The 23,738-nt window shown below is 34.3% G+C and overlaps 1 protein-coding gene across 9 annotated transcripts in view; it reads left to right on the forward strand.

The window, feature by feature from the left end:
• The window catches only part of LOC145297527 (abl interactor 2-like), a 77,470-nt gene that overhangs the window by 33,908 nt on the left and 19,824 nt on the right, over positions 1-23,738 (forward strand). For 3 of the 9 annotated variants that reach the window (XM_080143447.1, XM_080143449.1, XM_080143448.1), the window contains exons 4-6: positions 756-1,191; positions 8,970-9,017; positions 21,819-21,869. In XM_080143447.1, the coding sequence (XP_079999573.1) occupies positions 756-1,191; positions 8,970-9,017; positions 21,819-21,869 (535 nt within the window). The remainder of the gene's footprint in view (positions 1-755; positions 1,192-8,969; positions 9,018-21,818; positions 21,870-23,738) is intronic. The other 6 variants (XM_080143450.1, XM_080143451.1, XM_080143453.1 and 3 more) reach the window with 3 other exon arrangements.

Consider the following 23,738-nt stretch of genomic DNA (forward strand, 5'->3'; position numbering starts at 1 on the left):
AAACATTTTTTTTTAAATTTCATATCATTTTATATAGCTTCATTATCACACTTAGAAATAATGTATATTGTATTGTATTTAAAAAAAGCTTTGTGTCTCAGAATTTATTTTTCTACATAGTCACCACCATTTTCAATGCTCTTTTGCCAGCAATGAATGATGGCTGTGTATTGTATGGGTATCTGGAGTGCACTTTGTCATATGAGGGTTGTTGCAAAAGCTTAGTTTTTATTTATTTTTTTTTCACTCAAAATGTTAAAGTGAACATGAGAATGATCTTTCGTGCTTCAGAATTTATTTTTCTACATAGTCACCATCCTTCTCAAAGCACTTTTACCAGGAATTCAATGATGCATCTCTGTTTCTGATGCATGTTCAGGACAGGAGTTGCTTTCTTTGTCTCACACCGTCAATATCTACAACAAAGATGAAACTTTCAGGTCATGAATGCATAAGTTCAGTCATGATAACAATGCAATTTGCAATCCACTCTGATTAGGTGGAATAAAAAATAGGAGGCATTACTTTTTGTATTGTTTAAAAAGATCTATTGAAAAATATAGAAGTATCAACATGTTTAACAATCCTACTAACAACTCATTGCTTTGCAGTTACTAACCTTACTAAAAATCTAAACTAATACCTAACTCTAACCCTAATATCTTTTTTTATCCTTTTTCATTTTTAAAAAGGAAAAATATATTTTCTTTATTTGTTAACTTGTTTTTTTTTTCTTCTTATCACCTGTTTCCCAGGTGCAGACGCTGAACCCTAGGACTGCTCGTAGTGCTTCCATGAGTAGTGGTTCCTCGACCCAAGCCCCGACCTCAAAACCTCCAACCCCTCCTACAGTTCGGGCTTGTGGTACACTTGGACGGTCACAGGGATCCTCTCATTACCGAACCCCAGCACCACCAGTGGCCCCTCCTTCGGTGCCGTCACACTATGCTCCTAACTATCCGATGGGCGTTCAACAAGGCAGTGGAGGCAGTAGTGGCAGTATGGGCCGCAACAAGGATGGCAGTGGTTATGCAGCCACATCAACTATCATGGCAGGTGGACAGATCCTACCGCCTGTCGGCATGGCACGGCCAATTACACAAACAGGAAGTGGCGGCCATACCCCTTCGTCTCCTAATATGATCCATGGTGTACAAGTGCCACCGCAAACTTTGGCACAAGGAGCAATCGGTAAGTTTTTGCTTTCAATATTTAATTTATGCTTTTCAATAAAGGAAATTTAAATTTATAAAAGGCAATACAATGCAGAAGCGTAATGGATAAACACAAACTTAAGCAAATTAAACTATAACAAGGGAATAAGCTATGCAGATTCACCTTTTATTAATACAATATGTATCTTTTTTTATATTTTACATGCATTATGTTATTTGCAGCAACATAATCAGATCGAAGAACCATATTGTAATATTTCAGGAAATCTTTTTTTCGTCAGACATGTCGAATATTTATTTTGCTAAAAGGAATTCTTTTTTGGAAATTCTTAGAGTACTTTTACCTAAGCTCTTCTCTTATCTAACCCTTTCATCAGACACAAGGTAATATTCATATTTTCAGTTGTGTTAGTGCTATTTTCACACATTTTACAATAACAATGTGTTCAAAAAGAGAAGACAAGACAATAAGAAGCCATAGTGTAACAAATGAAGTACTTGGTAAATTCAGTTGTGACACTTTTCTGGAGGTTGAAGGTTCAATCCTCACTGCAAGCAATATGAAGAATACAATTGTGAATTTAGGATTTCTACTGTCATGACTAATGGAACGAGAGCATACTATCTCTGGATTAAATAAAGAGTTCTGTTTGAAAAATTCATCAAGATACACCTGAAAAAGGTCGGAGGTTACATTGGATGAAACCTTGCAAAAATAATACTGGAAATCAGAACGGTAGTTCAAATAATCCAAATAAAGAAAGCTGTTTACTCTGATTTTAACCCCCTCCCCCATTTTTTTTTTTTTTGAAAATGTTATGCTCAATATGGGGATGAATCATTTGATTTATACAAAAAAAATGTAAAAACCATATTACTAATACTTCTATTTAACATGAACTTATAAATACATTTTTTAGTTGTTTTTTTTTTATAATTGATTTGTCAAACTTACTAATAACAAATGTTTATCTTTTAAGTTATTTTTAATTTTTAAATGAGGTTTCATTTCTTGAAAAGAATCCTCCATTGTTGGATAAATTTGATTGCAGGTTATTTTATTTATAAGTGATGCACTAACAAATAGAACTTTTCCCAAAAGATGCATCTATTTATAGCTACAGAAAACCCTAATCTCTCTTAATAAAATTATCAGAGAAGATCTTGTGTGTATGTGTTTCTCACCTATTCATAACTTTAATAATAGCACATTAAATTATCATACTATTAATATGTCCGGAAAGAGAGCTATTTGTTTTAGAAAGAGAGCTATTTGTTTTAAATAGCTGAGTGATCTTGGCTGCGATGATCGAGTAATACAATCTAATAAGTCATCTTAATGAATGGTTGTTCGTAGTTGTAGCTGGTAATATGCTTTAGGCTTTCAGTGTATCTCTCTCCCAAGACTGATATCCACCTGTATTTATAAACCCTGTGTATCACTTTATTGCAGGTCAATATTTTTTTAATTTTGAAATTGCCATGAACCGCCGACAAATGAAATTTGGTATAACACTGGAAGAGCATAAGAAGATGCCTTATTTCCCTGATTTTTGTGGAATTTGAACAAATATTTTGAAAATTATGCTCATTTTTCTATTTTCTGGTAATTTTAAGTGTGTATCACTTTATTGTACTCCACATATAAACCCAGCATAGATACAGCACTCAAGTACATGTATTTGGTGACTTTAGTGTCCACCACACGCAGCTGGTAGCATTATACATAGCTTCTCTATATCTCATTCCCTATCACAGACAACTTTCCGACCTGTTTCCCAAATCGACAGGACCAACAAACCTCACTTCTAGATCTGTTTCTGACCATAATTCTTGATGATTGTGCCACAAATGCCTGTAGCCCACTTGGTAATGCTGATCACGTGATAATAGTATAAATCACCCTAAACTCTCAATCCAAAGCTGAAGAGCCATTACTCAAAACGATAAGATACTTCAAGAAGGCTGACTGGGAAGCCATCAGAAATGCCCTATGCAGTAGTGTCTTTTCTCTTCCTGTGGAACAATGTGCAAACGAGGCTACTTAATGGATCAAAGCAGCAATTGAAGCACATGTTCATGAAAGTACTATATCAAACCACACTCTCTGCAATGGTTCACCTCTGATTGTGCAACTGCTGTTGCACAAAGGCAGCATGCATTCTGCAAATTTATACGACTTAAGACCAATACAAATAGGCAAAAGTTTGTAGAAGCTAGAAATATTTGTAAGAGAGAAATAGCCACAGCCAAGAGAAGGCATTTTGAAGTCATCAGAAAATGCATTGAGTTAGAGAAACTAGGAACTCTCTATTTCTGGAAAATTTATAACGGTGTAGTAAATAAGGACAATCGACAATTCCTCCACTATTCAACAACCTTGAGATTGTTTGCACAGTAACTGAAAAGGCAAATCTGCTTGCCCAACGTTTTGCCTCCTACTTCACCCAGCAAATCACCCTCTCCCAAATTTCCCTTTATGGACAGCATCCACAATCGATGACCTGAAAATCATGCTTCCCTTGTTCATAATGCCATAATAAATCTAGACATATCGAAGGCAATCTTATCCTTGCTATACTATAAAAAAAAAATGCTCCACTGAAATTGTTTTGATTATTTTCAAGTTCTACAATAAATGCCTTCACGAATTTTGCTTTTGCAACTGTTGGAAAATTGCTTCTGTTGTACCAGTTTACAAAAATTCTGGCGAAAAAACTGACTCGCTCAATAATCGCCCCATTAGCCTCTTCCTTCTCTTTGCCAAAATCTTTGAGTCCTTAATCAAGCACTAGTTCACCACTTCAGACAATAAATGCTGAAACGTGGCATCCTTGTGCCTGTTTTACAAGTATTTCAATAGCAAGTGCTCTGACGAACTCTGAGCACTAGTACCCCTCGACGACAATACCCCAACAAACCCCCACCCCTACACTATAAAGATCCCTAGATGCTGTAAAGCCTACTTGAATAGCTTTTTCCCTTAGACTGCTGCACTTTGGAATTCCTTCCCAGACCCCTGCTTCCCTGACTGTACTGGCATGCAGAAATTCAAGTGTAATGTGAACAGACATCTTGTTGCCCAGCTCCATAAATAGTATTCCTGCAAATCTGATCCCAAATAGTAACCCCTCATGACTAAGTGGCCCTGTGCCTTGTTTGGGGTGAAACGTCAATTAAAAAAAATATATATACAATTCTTAAATAATAAATAAATAAATACATATTTTTTTTTTTTTTTTTTTAGTTTTTTTTGTTTTTTTTATTACCAAGAAAAATATTTTTTAATCGTTTTTGGAGTCATAAATTGGACTCAAAGTTCTGAATTTTCTGATTTCGATTAATCATCCCAACACTAATAAATATGTATATACTATAGTCACTGTTGATTCAGCATTATTAAAATGGGCCAGTAGGAGCTGGAAATTTATACAATATTATGTGTTGCCCAAGTGAAGAGTTTAAAGAAAATACATAATATAATCATGTTTATAATCTGTTTTTTAATAGAAAAAAAAAAAATTTTCCCTGATTTTCTTTTTGATTTTAATAAATATTCAATTAATAGTGAGGTAATGAATATGAATACATCCGGGTTCCTCCTCACAAGAATATGATTGGTTGGTGTAAGTATCATACTATTAACGTACTATCCAAGTGGTAGAGAGAAAAAAGTGGAAATAAATTAACGTTATAAAGGACTTGAAACAAAAACTTTTGTCCAAAATTACTGGATTTGCCGAGAATTTTTCGAGCTATATCTGTTTATGCACCCTGATGTGGTTTGAATGAGAATGCAAATGATGAGATCTATGACATGCTTATTGCAGGGACTCGTACAGTAGATGGGAGGAAAGTGTTTCTGTGACAAGAGATTTGAATTGTTAGGTTGGAAAACCTTTGGTAATTTTAAAGGTGTGCATGATAAGAATACAGAAACAGGAATTAAAGACAGGATCAGAGCTGATGAGCTCAGAGGAAGATTAAATCTGGGCGGTATAAGAAAATGTGTACAGAATAGGAAGCTTTGTTGAAAGAATAGATGAGTTCCTGGGTTAGATAAAGAACAGTTGAGGTAGCAGGGTCAGTTCGCAGAAAAGCCAAAGAAAATATGGGAGGAAATTTCAGGAGAAATGGATTTTTTACTCGTAATTATTAATATAAGAACACAAAAGAAAGAATAATGCATCTTTAAGACAAAACAATGAAAAATGTTTATTAAACAGATATAGGAAGTAGACCGTCTAGGAATAAGTAAGCTGTTTTTTCAGCACAGGTTGGTATGCCAAAGCATTCAGTGAGTTGTCAGCTTCTCTGAAGAGAATTGATAAGCTGTTGCGTCCATTGAACAATGACGGTGGGGGTGGGGGGAGATCTGTTTTGCTTACCAGTTGAGTTCCCTCTGACAAGTTATGTGCATTTCTCCAAAGGGCTAAAAAATAGTTCCTAGCGGACAGATGAAATTCATCTACTCTGCTAACCGATTGGTCAGTTGTGGCTGAATTACTTGGCATAAGGGCATCCATTTGCAGAAGAAAATAGTTTTTTATTTTGTTTTCTGCTACAAAGTAATAAGGATGGACTTGAGAAATAAAGATCTGGCCAGAGATAGGTTAGCTTGAAAGTGAATTTCTAGAAGTTGCCCAACATGTCAGGATGTAAAATGGACATGAAATCAAATATGCTGATGTAAACCTCTTGTTCTTTTGAGGGTGAACTGCAGGTGAATGTTCAGATCAAGAGATGTTCTCGGAGTATGATCTAAACACAGGATGAAAAGAAAAAAATAAGTGTTTCTCTAAGATTTCTTTAACCATGTTGAAGAATTCTATATCTCTATTGGGATATTGGACCATTTATTAATGGTTTTTAAATGCAATCATGATAGCTGAGACTAATGTCATAACTATGGATGTTCCCCTCTGTCCAGAGTCAAGACATCTCCCCCTCTCCGATAATACAAGGAGTGTGCTATAAGTAATGCCCCTGACCCACTTCCCATAGCAGTAGAGCAACGAAACTTGGCATAGTTATTAGTCTTTCTCTACATAGGAACCATTATGCATTTCTCCCATTGTTTGATGTAGCTCTAGAGACCGTTTTTGTAGAACACCCCAGGTTGGTCCTCCAACCACGACGTGACTTCATAAATCAAGGCTGCAGCATCTGGGAAACGCTTTCCTTTCAAAAACAACTTCATGGCTGGGAAGAGGTGAAAGTCAGAGGGTGCAAGGTCAGCAGAATAGGGAGGATGGGGAAGGATTTCATAACCACATGCCCGTGCATCTGATCTGGCGACATGTGAGTTGTGGACCTGAGTGTTGTCCTGCAGGAGGAGGGTACCTTTGCTGATCTTACCCCGTTTCTTGATTTTGATAGTTTCCCTTAATTTCCCCAAAAATGAAGCATAATAGGCTCCTGTAATTGTGGTACCCTTTGCCAGGAAATCTGTCATCACTACTCCGTCCTGGTCCCAGAAGACTGTGAGCATGACCTTGCCAGCGGAGGGCTGCACCCTTGCCTTCTTTGGAGGTGGTGAGTCCAAGTGCTTCCACTGCATTGACTGAGCTTTGGTCTCTGGATCATAGTGATGGACCCAGGTTTCATCCTGTGTAATCAGTCTTTTGAAAAACTTTGACTCATCTTCTTGGTACATCTCCAAATTCATTCTCGAGCACTCGATGCGTTCTTGCTTCTGGAATGGTGTGAGCAACCTGGGAATCCATCTGGCAGACACCTTATGCAAATGGTCATGAATGATAGTTTCCACAGACCCTGTACTAATCTTGACATCTTGGGCTATTTGGCGAATAGTAATGCGCCGATCTTCCAAAATGGCAGCCTCAACTTGATGGACAGATGCCTCATCAATGGCAGAAAGGGAGGCGACCCGGTCTGGGAGCTGTTTCCACAGACTTCCGGCCATGTTTGAATTCAAGATGCCAGCATTTTACAAGGTCATATGATGGGGCATTATCACCATAAGTTTCTTTCATTTCATCAAAAGTCTCCTGTGGTGTGCGTCATTTCAAATACAAAAACCGGATCACTGCTCGACATTCAACAGGCTCCATTTCACGCCTGACTCAGTTCAAACACCTGTAAAACAGAAACCACAATTAGTTCAGAGCTGTGATTTACCACATAACCCATAGAGATATAAATCATTACACATGCAAAATTTCAGCTAGATCAAACAACTGGAAGTGTGTTAGGGGCATTACTTATTGCACACCCCTCGTAGGAGAAAATGATTCATTAGCAGCCAAAGTATAGCAAGTAAGATGAATAAAAGGAAAATTGGAGGAGGTGAGATCTTTTGAACTTTTGAGGCATGAAGCCATCATGTGGTCGGTGGTCAGTTTCCAAATATTTTGCTAGAAGTGGCCGAGAGGGCGAGTCATTTTCTGTTTATCGATTACTTTTAGACAAAAGACCAAACATAGGATTTCTGATTTTGAGTCAATAAATCGAAGAATCAATTTGGGACAGTTGACAGCTTGGAGGTTAGAGAGATTAGTCACACAAAAGCAAATGTAGCTTTATCAGATGAGATGAACTGATCAACTGACTAACAAATATACCTCAACAGACAACTATTAACAAACAATGTTTGGAAGTCCTTTATCACACACACTTGAGTACAACTGATTTATACACAATGTACAAAGTTATTTTTTCTTGTTAGTTTGTGTTTTATTTTTCAATTTTATTTTTATACTTCAAAACCAGTGCTCGCACCCTTTGCAGTCACCAATGTGAGGAACAACACAGCCAGAATGAGATGAAGACAAATAGAAAATCACTGCGCTCAACAACACTGGACGGCAGTTGTCAAGGGAGATGCATATGTCTTCATACTGACTCTTGCATAATCTCATATTCTAACATGATCTTAAGTTTGCCACAATGGATGGGATTGAAACCTTTGGAGAAATCAACAAATATAAACAGCTTTTAGATACTCAATTATATGATGCATGGTTAGAATTTAGCCAACTATTTTGTCTGAAACCATTTTGATTTTTGCTGCAGCAAAAGTAGGTTGTAGATTTTGAAGGCTATTGTGACTTGGATTTCAGAATGTTTATAAAGAATCTTCTGCAATGAACTGTAAAATGTAAATAGTTTTGAATCAATAGTATATCAGCTTTTGCTAAGTTAAATGTTTTATTTTCATACTTAAAATGAGTAGAATATCAACATCCGTTTCATGTCTTTTGGTATTATATTCTTTGGTGTTGCTAAGAGATACAGAAGTTACTTTTAAAAATTTTAAATACTCTACTCCAAGACATTGGTTGCATTTTTTTGTATACGTTTTTTCTTTCTTTTTTTTTTTTTTTTTTTTTTTTGTTCAATTTGATAATAATGCATTTTATTTAGCATTGTTTTAAAGAAAATGTTTTAATATTCTGTCAGCATACTCTATTTAATTTGTCAAATCAAAAGAAATTCTTGAAAAAGTATGCTCTCTCCCCTCAAACAGCTGAATTATATGAACTGAGCACATTATTCCTCAGAAACAAAAAGCTGTTTTTATAAAGTGACCCATTTTAGATGTTTACTTGATTTTCCATTTTAGGATTCCAATTAACTCCTGGTCAACTGTAAATTACTTTATTACTTTTTTTTTTTTAATATTTTTTTTTAAAAATTTATTAATTTTATTTTTAAGCTTAATTTTATTTTTTCCTTATTTTTTGTGTGTTTTCATTTTAAACTTTTTTAAACATTTTTTAAATTAATTTATCTTTCTTTCTTTATCATGAAATGCCATTTCTTTTTCCACAGACTTGCCTCCACCACCATCAGAAATACAGGACTACATGTCATTTGAAGGTGTAAAGTCATTCTCTTACCATGCATTCTCTTTCTCTCCTCCTCCCTCTCATGTGCAGCTTCCATTGACAACAACTATATAAACAATAATCACAACAATCTTGATGACCTCTCTTTCTATCTCTGTCCCTCTCTTTGCCCCAATATATCTCATCCCCCTTCCTCTCTTATGCTTGTTCTATCAGTCTTTTTGTGTAGAAGTGCTAGTAGCATAATGGATACCAATATGGAGTGTGTAATCAAAAAACCAAATTTCATTGCATTCACATTTTTTTCTAATGATATTAGGGTGCACCCCCCTCTCAAGCTATGGATGAGAAGAAAGCCTCAGTGAATTGTTTATCATAAGTATTATGCCTCTTTTACAAATAATCAACGAAAATGGTTGACCTGCCATAAAGCATGATACAATCTCTCATGATTGTTTATTAAATTGAAATCCTAGATTTATGCTACAAATTCATCATTCCTTTGATCTTTATTCTCAATAAAAAGTTTGATTCTTGTCCATAACTCCCCCATATTAAAAATATACAAAGATAAAGAAAAATCTGTATGATGTACATACCGTGACGAAATGAAAATATCGTATTCCAAAAATCAGAAATTGATAAAGTAGTTTTATTTTTATAAAGAAAATTACTTTTAAACAATTAATGTGAATTCGTAGACATTACATTAAAAAAATCTCACAAGTTTGAATTATTGTTGGGTTATCTCCCTCTGTTTCTTGAAATTGTTTTCAAAATGGCGAGCAAGACAGTTGCACTTTCTTTGCTCAGAAAATTCGATTTCCTTATTTAAAAGTCAAACTACTTGATCAACTTGTGTAATTTTTTTTTTAAATTACATTTTCACCCCAAACAAGGCACATTGCCACTTTGATGTCGGGGGCTACTATCAGGGACATAAGCTGCAGGGTTACTATGTGGGGAGTTGGGCAGGAAAATGTCGGTTCACGTTACACTTTAACTTCTGCATGTCAGTACAGTTGAGAAAGCAGGAACCCGGAAGGGAATTGCACGCTGTCTGGTGAAGGCTCTCTTACATCTAGGGATTTCAACTGTGAAGGGGTGGGATTTTGCTGCTTGTCGGGTTTGTTGGGGGTATTTACGTCGAGGGGGTAGATGTGCTTGTAGTTTGTCAGCGCATTCACCGTTAAAGTACTTGTAGAACAGGCAAAGGGATGCTACATTTTGTTGATGGGACAGAGGCTGAAGCTTAGATGACAGTTCAGGACCTATCAGGTTGGCGACTCTCTTTTGAACCTTATCTAGGAGTGAGAGCAGATGCACCAGCCCAAATATGACAACAATACTCCATACATGGGCGAATGGTACCTTTATAGAGGTACAAGATACTTTCAGATATTAGTAGCTTTCTAGTACAGTAGAGAGAACCTACCTTTTTCGCAGGGGTCCTGGCGATGATCTCAATGTAATTGTTCCAACTCATGTTTCCTGTGAACATTAGGCCGAAGAGTTTAAAAGATGTACTTTCAGATAAAGAGTCCTTGGCCATTGCTATTGGTGGTAGAGAAGGTTTCTTGTAGTTATTGAAGGAAACAAGTTTAGTCTTGACAGCATTGAATGTGACCATCCATTTTTGCCCCCATTCCACTACAGATTAGAGGTCATCCTCTAGTGTTTCTGCCATTTCTTTAGATATGTGTTCATTTGTTTTCCTGTCGTGTCTGTTATAGAGCGTGATGTCATCAGCATATATACCCATCTCACAGACAATTTTGTCAGGGAGGTCATTTATGAATATTAGGAATAATAGAGGTCCAAGGATAGACCCCCTGAGGCACTCCCGAATTTATATCATATTGTTTAGATGTACGACCGTCGAGGACAACCTGGATTTTTCTCTTATTTAAGAAGGATTTAATTATGTTAAGTATTCTTCCAGTCATACCATATGATCTGATTTTCCTGAGAAGACCTTCATGCCATACCCTGTCAAAAGCCTTAGATATATCTAGAGCTACTGCTCTACCCTCCCAGTGCTTTGTCCAGTGAATGGTATATACGCTCAGAAATTAGTTAGGATGTCTGCTGTGGAATGAGCTTACCTAACTCCATACTGTTGTTCAGTCAGAAGTTTAGCATCTGTAGACTAGGGCTTGGTTAATTATGGACTAAAATATTTTTGTGAAAAGTGGGAGGAGGTTAATGAGGCGGTAATTTACTGGGTCAGTTCTTTTGCCAGAATTCTTGAAAACTGATACCACAGAAGCAGTTTTCCAGCAGGCAGGAAAGCAAGATTCATTAGGGCATTTGTTGTAAAGTTTGGAGAGAACTGGAGCTACTTCGGCGGAGCACTTTTTTAATAGCACAGCCGAGATGAGATCGGGTCCACATGCTTTTGAAGTGTCAAGATTTTTTATGATTTACTTTGATTTTCGTCACAAGTATATACATTTTTGTTAATGTGGGAGAATTCTGGACAAGAATTTCCTTTGTTTATTCTTGGATGATGATAGATCAATTTCTCTATTTCTGTGTATTTCTGCATTTTTAAAAAAAAGTCAAAAATGCATGATTATATTTTATCTTCATTTGCATTATGTGTGTGTGTGTGTGTGTGTTTTTTGTTTTTTTTTCCTCTTAACATCTTTAACAAAACAATGCTTCACTAATATAAAATTCCAATACTAAATCGTACTAACCTATAAAATTAGTATTCCATTTGTTTTTTTGTTTTTTTGCCTGCTTGCTTTTTTTTTTTTTTTTTTTGCCTCCTCTCTCTTCCTTTTTGTACAATAATAGTTTTGTTCCAAGTTAGTACGATTCTTATCATATGTCGCTTTCAATTTTTAACCAGATACTCGTCCAGGGCAAAAAAATTTTACATTTAATATGTATTCAATACTGATAATTATTTTTTAATTTTTAAAAATTTTATTCCAAAACCTATTTTAGAAAGTTAATATTTATTTAAAAATAAATAAAATAATAAAAAAAATAACCCCTTCATTTTATTACGACATGCATGAGATTTTATTTTTTTATTCGAAAACGTATTTCAGAAATTTAATGTTTAAAATAAAATGACCCTTCCCCGAGTTTTTATTACAACATAAGATGAGTTTTTTTTATTTTTTATTTTAAAATCTACTTAAAAAAAGTTAATATTTATTTGTTTAAAAATAGAATGCTCCACTGTTTTATTACAACATAGATGAGTTTTTAATTTTTTTTATTTTAAGATATTTCAGAAAGTTAATATTTATTTAAAAAAAAAAAATGCTCCCCCTTGTTTATTACAACATAAGAGATGCTGACTATACGTACAAAAGAAAAAAATAAATATTAAAAATGTCTAATCTTTATAAAGTATAGGCAAATATATTAAGACCTGGGTCAGACTAGTTCGTATAAATGTTAAATACAGAATGTTAAAGCTAATAAACTTGGATTTGTTTTGTTGGCCAAGATTTTCTTTTTTTTTTCTTTTTTTTTTAAAATCACTTGGGGATCACTGCTTATCAACGTCCAGGGGCCACTCTAGAATAAGGGTTAATAAATGTTAGGTAGGTGGTGAGACAACTCTGTGATCAGTAATGGTGGAACTTGGGTAGGGCTTAATTATTTAAGAGGATGGCTCAACAGGAACTTATTCACCTTGGATTTGAAAATGATTTATATTATGCTGGGAAGCAGCCCCACAATATTGTTTTCCACAGATGGACAGTTCATGGAATTCTTGTTTAGTTTTAGGTACAGATAGGGAAGTTGTTGACGGTTGTTGTAGCTAAGCAAGTCTTTTTTTTTTTTTTTTTTTTTGCAAATGTTTTTCAGAGGAGGACCGTACATTGAAGCTCGGTCTAGCAGCTACTTTTAGCTAAAATACATCCAGAAGGCATATCCGTTGGAATTTAAGTGGAATTGAGCATAATGGCGAAGTTATGCATTAAATTAAATACAATGTGTGATAGATCTCTTCAGCTAACCTTCATCAAAGAAATGGAAATTATACAATGTTCATAAAAGATAATTAGAATTTTAAGATCTCTTGGTTGAAATTTCAGAGATACTAAGTGAATGTTTTTGACATCTCGTATGATGCCCAGTAAAAAACAGAAAGATAAGAAAATAATTTTTTTTTTAATGGATAAAAGCTTTAATTATTACTAATAAATGGTCTGTGTGTGGAGGGGTCGTTTTTAGTCATTTCTTTTAGGAAAAGTTCAGGAGGAGTATCGTTCGAATAAAAGTGGAGTTAAACATAATAGCAAACATTATACATCTGATGGAATCAGAATAAGAACTATAGAGTATCATTAGGAATTAAAAATAAAGTAGTTCAGTTTCAGTAAAATTTTGTTTGGTTTCATCATATTCCTTGGGGCCTCCAAAATCAATGGAGATTAGACCATTCCTGTTTATTGTGGTATAATGCTGGTTCTGTGCAGTTCTAGGAGGTCCACCCTCTTAGGCTTTGCCTTCTCTCAATGAGAAAGGGTTAGTTTATTGTTAATAGCTTGAAGCGCCCTTACTGGAGAATGCCGACAGGGCTGCCCAGGCACTTTTTGAAGGTCAGAGTGCCCCTTCTCAAGGGTGCTGACTTCTTAACCCCACTTCCCAACTCTATGGTCATAGTGATTGCAGTGGTAGAGAACTAATATACCCTATCCTTTTAAACATATAAAAAAAAGCTTCAAAATGTGCATGTTTCTCCTTGATTGTATTTTAATCCAATTATTCCACCACCATTTTCCTGGTCTCCACTGATTGTTTTTTAGAGAGGCCACATACCTTGAGTGTTTAGTATAGTTGTCTAAACACGCAGCGTTATAAGAGGAGGGAATCAAGGGCAAGTGGAGTATTCCTAGGAATGGAGTGGCACCCGCCTCCTACACATTGGTGTAGCAGCTAATGAAAAGGAAGCCTTTGGATCGCTTTTGACTATAGTCAGCCACTTAGCTTAGTTTATTGTGTCTAGCTTTGCTTTTGAGGGGGTGGGAGATGGGTGAATAAATAAAGACTTTTTTGTAGACGGCATCCGCCGGTGTTGTCTGTATAGACTTAAATAGGTCAGACATGCCCCAACTTTATTCACAGATTGTACAGAAAGAGCGGTTAATGGAGGAATGCTTTGCAGTCAACCATACTAGATGACACTAGACTTGCCAATCTTTTTTTGGCACTCCCCTGTTTCTGGTATTTAGCATACTTATTTCTCTTCCTGTTTGATCTTCCTAGAACATAGTCAATCCTACTATGCCAAGATATGTTTCAAGCTGCGGAAAGAGAGCATCTTATATTGTGAATCCCAAAACAATTAAACAGTACATATTGACAATACATCCACACCATCTATCTCTAATACAATGATTGTATGCAAACATTTGTGAATATTTAATTTTATCTTTAAATCATGTTTAATCTTTTAAAAATCATAGTACTTCTAACATCAAAAGAATGGAATATTTTAGATATTTTTCTAATTACTATCCTGCAGAAAATTATATGCCTAAAAATACTTATCCATTCAAAATAATCGAAGTATCCAAATGTTTTATATAAATCTTATTTCTTAGTTACAAAGAAAAACTTGTGTGTGTATATATATATATGAGAAAGAGAGTGAGAGAGCTAGATATATTAATTGACTACCAATGATATATATTTAAAACATTGGTCCTTGTCCAGAATTTATTGTTCCTTGCATATTCATTTGAAGGCTTTTTATGAATTGGATCTATTTTGCAAATGCATGTTTCAATTCATAGAACTAAAATGTTTCTCTTTTACTGTTTTTTTTTGTTTTTTTCCCCGTCATATAAATTTTGCTAATCATCTCATAATGTAGATAATGGACTTTTTTTTTTATTCATTTATTTAATTTCATTTTAAAATGTTTGATTAAAAAAATATGCTTGTTTCCCAATTGATTTAATAATATGATGTAATGTATACAGTTTTTTTTAAGTGTGTTTTTTGTGCTTTCCTATGATGTACATGCCTGTAATGGAAAGAGAATATTGTATGCTAAAAATCATGTAAATTTATTATGCTTGGCAGGTATCATACTTGTCTGTGTTCACCTAGCCATTCCATCCAACAGACCTCGGCTAAATTTCCAGCACAGCCTGCTCTTTGAAGAGAGGGTGGTTTATTGCCAGTCTCCTGAAGCACCTCTATTGAGGAATGCAAGCAGATCTGTTCATGGCTATTTTTCAGAATGTGCCCTTTTTTTTCTCTCCCACTTTCCAACCTAGTATCATGTCTTCCTGGAGTGGAAGAGAAGTAACTATCACATTCATGATTCATCCACACGTTAGGTGAGGGTAAAAGAGTAGTATCTGTTCTATTTCAGAAAGCCATATTTTCAGACATTATATCTTTTTAAAGGCAGTAAAAGGTTTATTTCTCTTTGTCTCTCTCTTTTTGGAGAGGAAATAAGATGATTACCAGTTGCCTGAAGTCCCCTGTGAAAGAATGTTGTTGGACTATGGTAATTTTTTAAGCGGGACCACAGTTATCCATTTTTAGTTCCACTATAAACTGACCTTATGTCTAACCTTGCTTTTTGGTAAGTAGGTAAACACATTCACTGATTTTAAAATTTGACTAACAATTTCACTGTGAAGAGAAACATTTTTTGAAATTTCAGAAACATACTCATTTTTTTCATATATCATAATACATATCATTTAGCACATTACATCTCCTTTATATGATGAAAAAGTTTAGATAAAATCAATAAAAAGATACAGATTAAGGAGGGGGGGGAGCAAATAAACTAAGCTACACAATCAACTCATGTGGTGATATTTTTATATTTTATTTTTATTAATGACTTCATCAAAAGTGTTTTCATAATAAACAAGTATAAATTCCTACCGCATGAATTGCTTTATATAGTTTGGTATATTTGCCTTTTCCTCTTTACATATCTTTACATATCGTGTTGTGAAAATATATATAACAGAATCTGCTGACCAAAAAGTGTATTGATTAAATTATTTCATGTTTATGAAAAGAAAATGAATAGGACATTTATTACTTTTACAGGCTTTCTATATATTTGTTTTGTTCTCGACAAGTATCTATTGAATGTGTTTTGTTTATTGTGCTTGCTTTATGATGCCACTAACTCGCACATATTATATAATTATAACTATTAATTTTTGTACCTACGGACACCATGTCATGCTTTCGCAATCATCAGTGTAGGAGATGATAATTACTGTTGGTCTGATGATTCGAACCCAGTTACAAAGTTAACCTTTGACTCCATTAGCTAGGGCCAGTAGCAATTAACATGAGAATTTAATGAGAAATTAAACATTTATAAATATCAAATGTAGGTATACACATAGTAAAGCAATCAGAGCATTCTAACGTCTGGGAGTCAGAATTTTGTGTAACACTAGTTGATCAGCTTTTGTTAATTCTCTAGGCAGGGCTCAAATTTAATAATATTAAAGGGGGCTTATAATTATAAATGTTGCAATATTTTTGGTATAATGAAGAGGGTATGATTACAAAAAGATTGGAAGGTTCTATTTATTGACAGGTGATAGAAACTGACCAATCAAATGGAACGATGCTCTATTGAGCAATCAGAAACCAGAATCACTCTATAAAACATACTGGATATTTTAGAATTCTGCACATACTTTTTGTTCTTCACACAAGAAGGAACATTGCTCTTCAGGACTTCTTCAGATTGACTAGCTAACAGAAACTCTATTCTTTGTCTTAGCTTTTACAATTAAAAGCTTCCCTAGATTGATATTGCCATTTTGTTTGATATGACATTTTTCTTTTCTTCTGAAACTAAAATGGCTTACAACTCCAAAATAAATATTTTTTTTATACCTACAAACTCCAGTGTTTCATGCTTTTGCAATCATCAGTGTAGGAAGTGATAATTATGGCTTCAGTTCTTATTTTCATCATCAATTTTTTTTAATTACTCTGTCAAGTATATTGAGCTTTCTATTATCTCGATAAATTCTAGTATAAATATAATATTACCTGTACTAGAGCCAAATACATCCTAAAATGGAGTAATGTTGTCAGCACTGGGAAGCAGCTGCTCAGAGCATCCTATCTCCCTGCAACCTCTTCCCCACAAGAGATGCGAGCGTGTCTTTGCTCTATTGTTATTTTAAAGGTACATGCTCATCTGATCTTCTCCTGCCAAACTTTCACAAAAAACACTTGTCTAGTTACCACTATCAACAACAATTTCCCACACTTTCTATGTCTAAATCCAAATGTAAATACCATGAACAAAGCTTCTTGAGCTGCCCTCTTTAATTAAATTCTATCAAATTTCCACCATTAACGATCATGTTATTGTCTCAGTGACCATCATGCACTCATTAACTTTTAATCTCAAGTGGCTTTTGGGCCTTGATAAGTGGTGATTCTCGCACGCGCGTGTGTGTGCATATATATATATATATATATATATATATATATATATATATATATATATATAATATGAAAGATGTCAAAATTCATAAAACTCATTAGTGCCTGAGAATTTGACACAGACTGGTTGAGAAAGTAGCTTAATTGCCATAAATATATTTTCTAACTTACTACCTAGCTCTATTCACATACATGGCACTGTTGAAGTGAATATTTAAAATCTGCTAATATATAAATGGCTATATGTCAGTCTGTCTGTCTCCATATTTTCAAACTCTATCTCCTCCGAAACTAAAAGTTGCAGAACGGCACTAGGAGCCTCAAATGATTGGATTTTTTATAGGTCTTTAGCCGGTTAAAATTGTTTTTAAGGGCCAAAAATGGGTCAAAATTGAAAAAAAATCATTAAACCTTTTGTACATTCATCTTAGTTTATTTTTAATTTTTAATCACTTTATATGTGTGTCACGTTGGTGCAGTATTAACATCACCAGCTTTGAATGCTACAGTTTTGGTTTCAATTCTAGCTGATAGCACCTAAATACTTTTGTTTTTTACTTTTGAAATCATGACGCTATAATAATAGATACGTAATCTGGACAAATTAAAATATCATATTTAAGTGTATTTTACCCCCCCCCCCCAGTCTATACATAAAATGTTATCTTCTCATAACATTTTATGTGGACACATTAACTATCTATATTTGACTCATATATATGAATATAAATAAATTAAATCATTGACTACTGCCGGGCTTGTCCTAGGATTGATTGGTGAGGAGGAAAGCTAACTCTCTAGCAGGATTAAAAACAAGGCCTTCAAAGGATAGATAACCCTCATTTGGGTCAGTAGCAGGCTAGCATGTGTGCATGTGTATACATATGCTGGGATAGGTTGATGTATGAAGGCATAATAAAACAGGAGAGAAGAGATGTCTTTTTGTTAGAATAGGTATATACGAAACTGATATAATGCTTGCAGCAATTGTTACTTTTGATAATGTAGATTTGCTTGAAAGCGGAGGGGGTTAGGGTGGCAGTCACCTAGAGAGTAGGATTGGTTCTGTGTAATGCCTTTTCTCATTTATAGATTCAAGCACAGACGTTGCTTGGAAACTTTATGATCTTACTGTGTTTTTATGACATAGTCGAGTTGGTAGTGCTTGAAAACAAGTTTGCAACCATCTTATATGTATTAGTGTTGGGACGTTTAATTGGAATTGGGGAATCAGAAAAATAAAAAATTTTGGGGATATCGGAATCAGAAAAATTTGTGCTGATTTTCTGATACCAAAGAACAGTTCTTTTTATTGTTCTTGTTTTTAACTTAATTTTTCTTGGGTTGTAATGATAGAAATGACAAATTTTGTTTTTTAATTACCAGTTAAACTTAATTCTATAGATTAATACTACAAGGGTATTTTTTATGCTTGCAAAAATATATGCTTATATTACTTGCTTTTTTTTTTTTTTTTTGGGAGTTTAATCCACTCTCCCTAAAAAAAAAAAAATCTATATTATGCAAATTAAAAAGGATCGTAATTGGGAATTATGTTGGAATCATGAATTTATAACAGAATCTGTAATTATATCGGAATTGTTCTATCACTAATATATTTCGACAGTCAAACAACGTCGCGGCCCACATGAGCCATACAAGCCAACAAATCAGAAGTCCAAGACTCTAGTTTCGCCCACATTTGGGTGCATCAGATAAACATATCTGAACTCGGGATTCGAAACCAGAGTTTGGATATGTTCAACGAATGAGCCCGAAACTGGGGTCTTGGACTTCCGTTTGTTGGCTTGCATGAATTTCAACATTGACTGTAGAAATAATTATATAACCTCAAATTCTGAAAATTCTGATATAATATATATTTCAGAATGACACACACACACACACACACACACACACACACACACACACACACACACACACACAAGCGTATTGAACAAATCTGTATTTTTTAATGTTTGAAATGAATAGTATTATTTGGATAGAGTTCTCTGATAGCATTCTCATAACATTTAGGCAGATGTAACCTCTGACCTTCAGTTGTTTTCAAACTCCAGAATCTGTACAGAATTTCTAGTTTGAAAAGACGTACATGAAGGTCAATTTACATTGGCCAAAACATTGTGAAAAAACATCAGAGATGAGAACAATTGTTCAAATAATCTAAATAATCCATCCTCATCCAAAAGATTCCAAGACATAAAGTAAATACAGCTTGCTTATTAATAATTCAGTCTGCATTCCTTGCTATTATACAAAACTGCTTTTAATGTATTCAAATATATGTGCAACAAAAAAGTAACAGGCCTTCATTAACACAAACTAATGCATTTAGTCATTTGAGGGTACGGAGTTCCATCATTCCTTACTTTCATTGTCTTTGGACTTATCAATGTTAATATTAGTATTGCACTTTGGTATTCCTTAGCTATTTCATTCATTTATGTCCGTGTTCCCCCCCCCCTGTATTTAAATATGATGCCTATTAATAATTTACGTACTTACATTTGATAAACTTTCAAATCATCCAATTAAAAAATGCAAGCAATCACCTCGCACCCTAACCAAATCATTAAAATGCATCAGATTTAATAACAGAGGATAAATTAAAAATGAACAAGATGCATGAAGAAGGTCAAGTGGCACATAAGCTAAATTGTTTAAATAAAAAATATCTTTATGCTTCCTTAATATCTCAGCTTATGAATCCTCTTAACTCTACAAGTATGAACAAACATCTTATGTTTGCATATCTATATAAACTTCCACATTTATATATATATATGTATCTTTTGTGAATTTATACTTTTGAACTGATTTTGTTTGTGTTTATCAAATAACATTTCTCTCGTATTTGAGTATGACCTAAAAACAATTTTCCTTAACAGTATTTTTTATAAAACTGGCTCTCATGAAAAAATTATCCCCCCACTCCCCAAACTGAAACCTTAAAAAGTTTTTCCATACTTCTAAAACTGAGGTCCTGAATATGACCTTAAACTATATTCAATGGTGAGGCCTCAGTTTGCGGGCTTTGGGGAGTGTGGAACCACCCTTTAATTGCCATTGCTCCCAGGTCCACTCTGACCTGGAGTGGTAGTACCTGTTAGGGTCCCAACTATGGGTTAAATAGAAACCAACTTGGAAAAAAAAATATTCTATTAAAAAATTTTTCTTCAAAATAACTAGATTCGGCATTAAATAACCTAAAAAGGATTGATATGCCGTAAAACAAAAACAACCAATCTGAAACTGAGGGTTGTTCCAAAAGTAAAGCCACCTATTTATTTTATTTAAAAAAAAATTTTTTCTTTTACATTTTTTTTTAACTAAAAAAATTAAAGAGCTACAAAGACAGGTGTGGTACATTTGTGCTCCAGAATTAATGTTTCTATATAGTACACACTATTCTCGATGCACTTTTGCCAGAAATTCAATGACTTTTCTCTGTTTCTGATGTGTGTCCATGATAGAGATTGCTTTCTTAGAGTCTCACATTGTCAATATCTGGAACAGAGATGAAACTTTTAGGACATGAATGCACAATTTCAGGCATCATAACAATGCAATTTGCAATCCTCTCAGATGTATTTAGACGGAATAAAAAGTAGGCGGCATTACTTTTTGAACGACCCTTGTACATTTCCAAATAGACTCGAGGTAATCCCATGTATTAATATTTCATACAAAATAGTACAAATTTGAATATTGCACTACATATTAAGATTTTAGTCTTTGATAATTGAATGATAATCTTTTTATAAAAGCGTTGACCACCATTTACAGTTTTGTTAGTTTTAATTGGTTGGTGGTTACCATAGTGATAATTCTGAATTTATTCTGTGTATATGAAATAGTCAGTGGAAAAGAAAGAGAAAAGTAGAATTATATTTAAAAGATAGCAATTAAATAGTATCATCAAATGTACTTTTAAAACACAAGTAATGTATGTCAATGGGTTTTGTATCATATGTAGCTTTAATCAAAATTTGATTGACTTTATTTTATTTTTATGGAAATCGCTCTAAACAAGGCATGAAGCCACTTGATGTAAGGAGCTAAAAAAATATTACTTCAAGTAAAAAAATTAGCCAGCGTTAGATGAATAGATTCCAACTTAGAAAACACCAATTTTTCCCTCATTGTCAGAAACCTCACTCATGGAATGTGAAGATTAACAGACAAAATAAGGGGAGTGAGAGTTACTTTAGATATTGTTTTATTTAAACACAATTTTATGTTGCGCTTTCTTTTTCCTTTTTTTTCTTTCTTTTTTCTTTTTTTTTTTTTTTTTTTTTGCTTTATGCTTTTCTGCTAATCTGCTTTTGTTTTATTTTTGTGTTTTTGCTTTATTTTAACCTTTTATTAATGGTGTTTATTTTCTAAGGTCTTCTTCCACGGCCACCATCAGAGATGTTGGAGTTCTCACCATTTGCAGGCATTTGAATCATTTTCTCATTTTTGGTTTCCCATTCCAGTTTTCATCTCGAGACCCCCCCCCCCTTTTCTGTTTCATGCTTGTCTATAATCCCCCTCCCCTCCTTCATCCAAATTGCTTTCTCGGACAATATTTTTTGGTCTGCTTTACCCTCCCCCCCCTCCCAATCCTTCCAATCTCTCCTGTACATTTCATGCTGGATGCTTGGGTAAACCTTTATTTTTCCTCTCACAAATCAGTGCCTTATTTAAGGTATTCATTTTTCACCCAGATCCCCCCCTTTTTTTTTCCTTTTTTTCCCCACCCCATGAACAAAATTGCTGATCCTATACCATATTACAGTCAGCACATCAGCAGTTGATTTTGCTTGAGGAAATTCATATTGTTCATCACAAAGTAGATTTCTTTTGTTGTGGGTGACAATATTCAATACTATACTTAGAGGAAAGAAGAGTCCTAATATTTATCACTGCAGACTATAGTATCGACAAGCCAAATTCAATTGGATTTATTAGATCCATAATACAATGACCAAAATGTTGCAATCATAACAACCAAGATGAGAACAGTAGTCCAAAATATGTAAATAATAATAATATTGAATCTCTGAAATCCCATCAGTGCTAATTTATTTGTCATTTTTTGCAGTGTTAAATGTGGTACATTTGTAAGATATTTGTTCCCCTCTTACTCATAAGCTGTATTATACAGCACAATTATGTTAGCATACCAGTTCTCATTAGATCACCAAAGTTAAGCAATGTTGAGCCTAGTTAGTATCAGATGAGTAATCTATAATATAAATCTCATCTGTTTAAATGTATGTATGTTTGTATGTCTGCCTAAAACTTTCGACAGGCGACCGATTTTCACAAGATCGGTATCATTTTTAAGCTCAAATATCAAAAACTTGGCTAAAAACATTAATTCCTTCACTGGGCACTTTTCTACAGGGAGGGGTCACTTTTTTCGCCGATGTTTTTGAAAGTCATCCCCTCTTTTCGATTGACTAGCCTTAATTTAAACCTACGTCACTTCTGGTTTGGCGATGGGCACAACAGCAAAGATGTCACATCTTTTTTTTTTATCACATTCTTTTCCTCTTTCGCGGTACAGGTTCGAGCCTGCTTGCCAACTACCACTTTTTTTGCTCAACACACCTCCAAACACTCGGGCAATGCTGGGCTAGTCATTTAGGAATATCAGGCACTATAAGAGGACCTCAGGCACTATAAGAGGACCTCAACATGTACCTGCAAGAACTGCAAAAACCTAATGTCATCTCCTCTGATCAGGATATTCAAGCGACTGGGGATTGTTTGTGAATTTCATATTCCCGTGACACTTCTGGATGGAATGTTGAATGGAACCCTTTAAGAATAGTGTGCTCTTGTTCCTTCAGCCATGTTTAGATAGAAGTCCTACGTAATTCGCAATTGTAATTTAAGTTTTGCCCACGCTGAGAATTCAACCTCCAGAAAAATGTAATTTACAAAAAGGTTTGAGATTGCATAGATCAAAACCTTATGAAAATATCTCAAGATGAGAACAGTAGTCTGAATAATCCCAAAATTATGAATTATCAATCCTCATCTAAAAATATTTAGAAACATGAAGACAAATCTACACTTAACTTTAAAAGTAAATTACTTGTGTAATAACAGTAACATTATTATTCTATTTTTTGTGTTTATTAAACATTGTCTATTATTTCCACCCACTCCTGTATTTTTCCATCTTTATTTCTGCTTGAGCTGCTTGGTGGAGGTTTAAGCTGAAAGCAATACTTCCTTATTCATGCCAAAAACAAACTCTAACAATCTCTTCTATTGTTACTAACATTAATTATTTTGTTTATTATAAAAAATG

The sequence above is a fragment of the Euprymna scolopes genome, chromosome 18, assembly GCF_053919585.1.
Source record: "Euprymna scolopes isolate OS-2025 chromosome 18, ASM5391958v1, whole genome shotgun sequence".
Lineage (NCBI taxonomy): Eukaryota > Metazoa > Mollusca > Cephalopoda > Sepiida > Sepiolidae > Euprymna > Euprymna scolopes.